Source organism: Manacus vitellinus, unplaced genomic scaffold, assembly GCF_001715985.3.
Source record: "Manacus vitellinus isolate BGI_N305 unplaced genomic scaffold, ASM171598v3 scaffold_0_pilon, whole genome shotgun sequence".
Lineage (NCBI taxonomy): Eukaryota > Metazoa > Chordata > Aves > Passeriformes > Pipridae > Manacus > Manacus vitellinus.
In genome coordinates, this window is record NW_021938789.1 from 22,279,758 (window position 1) to 22,288,824 (window position 9,067).

At 36.7% G+C, this 9,067-nt stretch overlaps 1 protein-coding gene across 1 annotated transcript; it reads right to left on the minus strand.

Moving 5' to 3' along the window:
• Nucleotides 1-500: 500 nt before the first annotated feature.
• On the minus strand, nt 501-5,527 carry PDCL2 (phosducin like 2). Its single transcript, XM_029962823.1, is given in 6 exon segments — nt 501-628; nt 631-714; nt 1,079-1,197; nt 3,459-3,602; nt 4,621-4,745; nt 5,480-5,527. Coding segments are annotated over 6 exon segments (648 nt in total).
• Between the last annotated feature and the right edge of the window lie 3,540 nt (nt 5,528-9,067).

The following is a 9,067-nucleotide window of genomic DNA, read 5'->3' on the forward strand; positions in this document are numbered from 1 at the left end:
AGAAAATTCTTGAACTCTTATCAGACAAATGGAAGTGTTAGTCAATGGATTCACAGCCAAATCCTGATATATATGTCTATAAGCATCATTGTCTTTGGGTCACGCTTTTCAGTGGGGGAACTGAGAAGGTACTTTGCAGAGCAGAGTTCTACTACAGTAATGTCACTGAAAATTAAAGGAATATCTTGCACCCACACTGGATAAAAGGAAGAGGAAAGTATGGATTAGAGCCCACCAGCTAATGCCCTCCCTTTTCCGTTTAAGCAGAGTTTTTATGAAATGGAGAATCCAGACTCTCCATGTCAATGACAGCCATCTGTAGGAATTTAAAGGTAAGTATGGCTTTCATTTACAGTTTTCTTCCACAAATCAAAACCAAAAAATACACAATCGAACCAGAAGTTTTTTCTTTTTCCCCTCCCCTGTTTTTAATAGTTTCAGGCTTACCACAGGAGTAAAAAACTGTATGTGAACTAACTTATGCCAAACAGATGATCTGTTTAAAGCATTAAAAGGCTCTCAAGCAGTTTCATCACATCACTGGTTTTTGTATTGGTGTCTTCATGAGCAGAAGTGCTTCACACTGGCAGTATCATATTCATAATGTCCTTTTGGGGGTTTTGTTCTTAGTTTTTGTTGCTCCGACTTCTGCTAATTTTCAATTGAACTCTTGTAAAAACAAGTTACAGTTTATTCCCATAGTTGCAGGTAATTCTCACTTAAGAGAAAAATGACTTTAAATAAAGAGCAAGACACATCTCAACAACAATAAAAAATAGAGCCAACCCAACCTTATCTCGGTAAAATATCTAACTGTGACATTGCAGAATACCCATGCTTAGGCAATACTCTTACCACAGAATTACATAAATTAGTTCTTTGCTTTTTGTAGACTTTTTTCCCCTACAAAAACAATCAAAAACCTTTTCACTCTTTAAGCAGTGGCCTTTAGATGTAATGATCACAAACATCATAAAATTTTCCATATGGTTAGTTATTTAAAAGTACTTCTCTTACCTTCTACATTCAGCTACTCCAATGAACCTGCCTTTTATTTCACTAGTTTATATACAAGTACTGTATATATCATGGTAATTCTGAATGCAGAAGTTTACAATGGCTTTGAGAAACCTGACTTCTGGAAACTTCCAGGCTAGCAGGTTGAGGTGTTCATTAACCAGTAAACACATTGGGATGCTAGAAAAGAAGAAAGTATGATGACACTTCTGGTATAAATGATTTGAAAAGTAACTAAAGAATTCTTTAAAGAATACTGTAGTCTCTTTCTATTTTAATTTGTGTCTCAGTCTGATGAGACTGGAATGTTTGCTAAAGAGGGTGAGTTATGAGATAGACCAAACTCCTCTCTCTCAGCAATTGTAAATTCAAAATTAAGGGGCTTTAATCGAGGAAGTGTGGAAAAAAACAGAAGAAATAACAACCCTTTATTAAAAGATATATGTATGTTGGCAAAAAACAGTAACAGAACACAAAAAAACTAGACAGTAGTCCTAGAAAAAAAGTCTGAATGAATACTTCTCTGTCCTTTAGCGCAGTCCTAATCATGGCCTGCAGGGGCCACTGTTGGATCGCTGAAGGTGCAGGGCCTGCAGTTCTTCTTGTTCCCAGATAACGGTGTTCCAAGGCTCTTCCCTTCTCTCCCAGCAAGCACAGACCTCTCCGATGACAACCCAGTAGGTCCCGGCTGGAGTCACGAGGCAGTGTGCGAGCCGACCGAGTCCCGTGGTCCGGCCTCACCAGGACGAAAAGCCAGAAAGAAAAACTTCCGGCCCTTCTCTCCAAATGCCCGCATGCAGATCCCCATCTCCATCCCCGAGAGCGAACTCCGCAATCTGCCCTCCCATCTGTGTCCAGGCTGCCAGCTCCCCAAATCTCCAAAACCTTCCCCCCCCCTCACTCCAGCATTCAATGGGCCATTAGCCAGGAATGCATCCTGGTCAGCCATTTCTTTTGTAAGGCTAATTGATTCCCTTCCCCCTTCGCTATTCGAACTCTGTTTCTCTTACAGGGAAGCAGGGAAAGAAAAATTCCTCTCTCAGATTTATAACCTATAACAATTTGCTATAAGAATTGCACCACAAATTTTATTTAGCTTCTTCTAAGATCGTTGTGATTCAAAGAGCTATGCAAGTAAAATTACATGGGAGGCACAGTCTATGAAAGCTACCAGACATTTCAAGCACTGTGCCTCAGTTTTGTTCCCCACTGAGATTTTAAAGCTCATTCTGTTCATTTATTGTAGAGTTTAAATGAGATTTTTGAACCTGTAACATACATTTTACTTTAATTTATTTAGACTAGCTTTCAGTTTAACATTTCATTAATTCTTTACTCTAGTAAAATCTAAGTAACATCAAGGAAACCTTTGTATAGTCATATTATCACCAAAAACCTGTTCATTACTTCCATAGCTACTATTTGCAATACAATCACTATATAAACCTCAGTTAAAAAAAAAAAAAAAAAAAGAAACCAACCAAAAAAAAACAAAACCAAAAACTCCACCAAAAACCCAGACACAGAAACCCCCCTTTTTCTTGTTCCCCTTCAGCCCATTAACCTTTTAGCAATTAGGATCTTTGTTGCAGCCAATGTGGCCTATGGACCCTGGGGGCCAAAGGCAGGCGACGCAGTTTTGTTACAAGCCATGAGAGACTTTGGGGATACTCATATTCATTCCCAAGGAGTTACCAGTTTCCTCACAGACTCGCATTTATGCAATAGTAAATTGCAGAATTGGTTTTCCATTATACAAATCCAATGAAAATCAAGAAAGGCTGCTATTTTCTTTTTTCAGATCTGTAAATTTAAATTGCTGTAATTTTAATGAAATTTGGCCTGAGCCTAAAAAATTATTGAATGTTCCATAGTAATTCTCAGTGCTTTTCAAAAACATCTAATTGAGTTGCTAACATATATGGAACTGATCATGGAAGTCCTTTGACATTTCTGCTGGATCCTATCACAACTTCTGCTGTCTCTACAGAATTCACTGGGAAGATGATAAACTAACAAGTCCTCTAGCTTTCCTCAGTTTTCATAACTGAAACTTTTCCTGAAGGGTTTTCGATTTGTTGGAGTCAAAGGGGAAATAAAGGGGAAAGAAAAGTCCTGTTAAAGTACTCCTGCTAGGAAAAGAATCTACAAAGAGTGGACACCGCTTTCTCAGTGAAATTCAGAGATTCAGTGAGGTTACATACATGGTGGTAAGTGTACACAGCAAAATATTTTTTTCATATAATTGAACAAAAGTGAAGTGATTAATTCACACTAAGTGAATTAGCAAATCAAGGTCAGATGCTCTCTAATTCCATTGCCTCCAACCAAATGCTATTTCATAAGACTCTTGTATTTAATTTTTCCTGGTACTGTTTTTTAATTACCAGTTCAATTCTTAGTATTGAAGTATTCAACATTTTATGCAAGAATGTAATTACCTTGACCAATAAAGATGAATTATAACCCAAACATCCTCTGGAGCATTTGTAACTTCATTTACATACTGCTTTCTACTGCTTTCTCTTAGTTCCCCATACTTTTGCCTCCTCTGAAGACATTTCCATTCTTGCAAGTCTTGTTGCCTAATTAAAAACTAAAACTAAAAATAAGCATATTTGGAACATTTAAAGTGCATTTTAAAATAATATCCAGTGCATCTCAATTACTTTAAAAATTGAACAACCCTTTAGCTTAAGGTCTTCTATCACAATTTCACACCTTAGAAAGTTTTCTATGCCAATCTTTATTCAATAATATGACATTAAAATACATTTTCTTAATTAATCAGTATCAGATTTTGGAAACTTGAGTAATAAGTTGCACAAGCATTTATCATTTGAGAAAAAGCCATAAAATATTAAAGCAGGTACTAATTGTTTGTATGATCTTGAAAATGAGATTAGTTTAGGGAGGAATTACAGTATATATACTAATATTTACCAATTTTAAAATAATTCATGAAAACTGAAATGTAAAAACAGTAGATGGCAGTCTTCATCTATAAAAATACTTGCAAGGTAGAAAAGGAAAATACCTTACTGAAATCTGTTGAACTAAAAGCAGCTCTTAATTTTACTAACTGAAAGCCACTGCAAAGTGGCTTTTCAAAAAAAAAAAAAAGAAAAGTTAAACAATGTTATTATACTCTAGCAATAATACAAGATAGTTTAAGTTTACAACTTCCACATAACTGTGAATTATTATCTTCCTGTGAGAATACAGCACTAGATACAGAGTGTTAGCACTAGAACTAAGTTTACAACTTCCACATAACTGTGAATTATTATCTTCCTGTGAGAATACAGCACTAGATACAGAGTGTTAGCACTAGAACTATTTTGATCATTTCAAAAACTCAAAAGCAGTAAGTACAGGTAGAATCTAAACAGAGGAAATGTTTTGATGGAGTTAGCTTTTTTATTCTGTGTAAACTGTCACTAACTGTCTTGTGTGTTTAATTCAGAATCCTTTAAAAAAAAGGGAAAATAATAAAAATTAAAACATAATTATTGTACAATATTCAAGTTATAAAAATTATTATTGAAAATATTCCCACTTTTCAAAATTTATCATACTACTGGCGTGTATATTTAATTTTACTTGCCCTGTGCTTCTTTCTGTGAGTGTAAAACCATTTCTTCAATTTCATCTTTCAGTTTTTCTTTTGGAGGAAGAATTCCAAAATCTTTCAATATGTCATTCCATTCAGTATCTTTATTTGGACCCTGTTTTAGTAGTACAAAGCAAAATTAAATCAGCAAATGATTCTTGTGTGCCTTTTTAAAAATTAAAACCAGTCATTTTTGCTTTGGATGTACTGAAGGTGGAACAAAAGGGATCCATTACTTTAAGGCTGCAACACCTTCATGGACCATTCTCTATCATGAATTTTTATTTGTCATTTTTCACTTAAGAACTGAAAACAGCAAGAACTACTAAGAATAAGGTATTGACACTGTGAATAAATGTGTAAAAGCATACCTAGAATCAGAAGACCGTTTTATTTTAAATCAATTATTAATATTAATGTGTTAACATAATACACCATGTTTATAACACTGGACTTCTGTGGTAATTTTAATTCAACAGTTAAGATAAAGGAACTGCATGCTTTTCATAAGACTGCATTTCTACTGAAATTATCACATTACAAGACTCTTTATTTTAACGAAGCTGCTGTTGGAATGGTAGAATAGCAACACTTGGGAGGCCTCAAATATGAATTGGAAGTAGTAAAGCAGATTTTAAAACAGATTGCTAATCAAAAAGTATGGTATTTTTGGCCCTGAAATAATCACTTATTTGAAAAGCCTCCATAAATAAATAACTATATAAATTTGAATAACATAAATATTTGGTGATATACATAATTCCATAATAATGCAGCATGAATTGAACAAAAAGTACATTACAAAAATTTTACCTGAGGAAACATCCAGGATTTTCATTGGATTATTACCGTGCCCATGAGTACTGCACTGGCCTTTTCAACTGACAGCTGCTTCATTTTTATTCAACAAGGCTCTTGTACAGAATTTAGCATGAGTATAATGCAACCAATTCTAATGAAGATCAAATACTACACATGCCTCAAGGATTTTCACAAAGGTAAAAAAATTGCTTTGCAATTTAGATGAAAAAATACTTGTGGAATTCACAAAGAGAGTAAATAGAGTCATGCTATCGCTCACAAGGAAGTTAAAAACAGTGGGTTTGCAAGAAGACTCTGATCTCTGCCAGTTTCTCTGGCATGAGGAAGGAAGTAAGGCTTGGCAGGATTTGAAGTGGAAAGGAAGTGGCAGCAGCTCACGACAGTTCCTCCAACACTCCTATTGCATTGGCTTAGCAGACTGCAGGCAGGGGTACTGCTACCAACATGCACTACTAATGCAGCACTCTGGCCTTGCAAACTTCTAGAGCCTTATTGCTAAGATAAAGAAGAGATTTCACATCTGAATAATTTATTCCTTCTGCAAATCTCCGATATCCTGATGTTGAACTGCTCCACTGTAAATAGTTACAATAGGTGGAAAATTATTTTCTGTAACTTTCTACCTCTAAGAAGGTGGTTATTTCATCTCCAAATGATATTTCAAATATACTCACAAACTGACTTTATCCACATATAAAAATATAAGAATTAAAAATAATGTTTTCTCTTTCTTTGATTGAAAAGGAATTGATACAATCCATTGGGAAAAAATTAAAGGAGAAGCTCCATAAATGAGTTAGATGGTCACTAATGGGTCTGTAGTAGGAAAAACCCAAACGAAGATTTTGCTATAGTGTTACTCCTCAGGGTTTACTTACACAAAAGTGTCTTACACTCAGTCTTACTGCAAGTTTTCAATCCTTCACCAAAGCAGAATTTTGACTTAGGTACAGCCAAGCTATCAAAAAAATCCACATAACTAGGAATACTCCTCCAAGGTAACTACAGAAGAAACACAAGTGATAGACAGGCACTTTGGCCTCTAAATTAGTGTTTAGTGTATGATTGCCTGATTTAAGCCAGAATCAGATTTGCCCACTTCATAGAATGCAAATCCTTTCCCATAGCAGGATTATGAAGAACAAGGTATTAAAAAACATAATAAAAATCATCATCATAACTGGACAAATAACTTCAAAACCACACAGCAAAAAGGACTAATGAAATGGAATTGGAATGTAGGTAACCCAGAAGATAAGCTCTGACCACTTTTTGCCAGGAAATATTTTTAATATTTTGACGTCTTGTGTTTTTCTGTATATCTAGGTCCAACATAGAATCTTTCCATAGTATTTTACTTCAATGGTGCATTTTATACTATACCTATTTAATGCTTGCAACATTCAATACGTTTGTGCAACCAGTTCTATATTGGACATTTTCTAGATGCTGTTACATCTACAAAATAAAAAAGAAAAAAAATTGATCAAGAATCCTAGATCACAGTAAATGTAACAGAAACCAGTATCTGATAAATCTGAACTCCTGCTTCAAGGAAGAGAAGGTCAGAAACTAGCAAACCTTTAACAATTTTTTTAACAATTTGAATCAAATCAATATTTAAAATGTTGATGAAATAAATGAAAATATGTGTCAAAAGCTTCTCAAGATATTTGATGGTAAGAGTGTAAAGGAGCCAAGCAGTAGCAAAAATGATCCAACATAAATTGGTTTCAGAGTATGAAGCTACATCACTGAAACAGCATTACTTTACCAGCAGGACACAAGCCCAAGAGAAAACCCTTTTCATAACACGTCTGACTGCTGCCAGTGATGATGTTAATCACCACCAGCTGGTGAACCACACCCTGGATAACATCAATCCTTACATGTAAATAACACTTCTAATAAATTTAATTTGCAGTTCTTTTTTTCTGGCTAATGACATGAAACAAATTCTCAATTATGTTTTTAAAATATGAACACCTACAACTGTTCAGCTAACAAATTGTAGCATTTTATTATTCTTACAGGGCAGCAATGGTAGTTAATTCTTAACGGTTAGAAACGTAGTTTCCTGATGTCTCGGCACAAGGAAACCCACAGAAGCTTCTCTCCCACCTGTCATTTCTCAGGACCCCATAGGGGCTGGGAAGGTTATGCAGGACCAGAGCAGCAGCCCCAGCTCTCCCTGCCCTGCAGGGCTCTGCAGAGCCTTGTGGCAGGCTTGGCCATGCTGAGGGAGCCTTCCCTTCCCAGCAGTTGTCTTTGCTCCAGACCGCTCTCTGGTTGTCCCAGCAGCATGATGTGGTGCTTCAGGGCCCAGTAATGCCCCCTACCACCCACTTGAAATCTCCCGTTTCCTTGACATCACTGCCCCAACTCCCTCATTGCCCTCAGCCGCTGCCTCCCCTGGCCAGCTCAGTGCTGGGGTGATGCTCTGTGCCCACCTGCATGGCTAGCCCCGGCACTGCTGCCCCTCACGGAGGCTGCTGGCCTGACCCTGTGGTGGCAGGACAGTGGCAGTAGGGCAGCCCTGTCCACTTGGCCCATCCTTCATGGGTTGCTGCTGAGAAAACACATCCCATTTGAAACAATTCCAGAAGAAAGGAATAAAATGTCAAAGGGTGGCACTCTCAGGTGGTTTGGTGTGACCAAAGGTGGCCACCACACTCCCTGCCCTGCCCTCAGCTGTGGGCTGCTCATGCCCTGCCTGTTGGAGTGGGAGCTGTCAGCTGTGTGGTGTAAGGCACTTGCAGGAAAAACTTCAAACAAATAGCCTAATCTAGTACAATACATTATAAAATGCAATTTTGTGGCAGGCCTCACATTAGTTCTGAGCAGGGGTCAGGTAACTAGATCCTCAGTTCACAAATAATGGTGCCAGTTCAACTGGAGGCACAGCAAACAGCAGTGCAAAAATGAGTGATCAAGAAAAGGTCTTCTCAATTTGGCTTACACCTCTGAGGCCATCACTTTCCCAGCTACCTTCTGAAGTTTTGCTGCTCATCCAAAATTGCAGAAGCAGGAGTTATAATGGTGAGGTCAATTCAAGCCATGACCAGTCAATACAATATTAAAAACTTTAGTCTGCTCCTACACTGAATCACAGAATGGTTTGAGTTGGAAGGGACCATGAAGATCATCCCATTCTGAATGATTAGTTACTTTCAACATAATTACAACCTAAACATCATGTTTTAACACAACTGTGGTGTGAAAATAAACTCAGAGAGAGAAGCTGGGAAGATTGTGAGGCTGACTTGTTTTTCTTAGTAGAGTTTCTTTAAGTCTACATTGAAAGCAGTTGAATTTTCAAGTGAATCCTAATCCCAGTTGCAATTAAATCTTCTTCTGAATGAGAACCAGAGTGCATCTGTGTTCTTAATAGCTAAAAAAAATGATGCCATTATATTTCGTTTGAATTAAAGTCAAGATATTTCTTCAAAACATACAACTTATTCATGTTTCTTTTATTAAGGGAATAGAGAATCTCATCTTTTTTTCCAGCCAGTGAAACATTGTTAACCTTAAAGCTTATTGGGGATTGTAAAACTCCTTTATCATCAATATAATTCCATAGATCACTTGCAGAGTACTGAACTTGACCCCGCA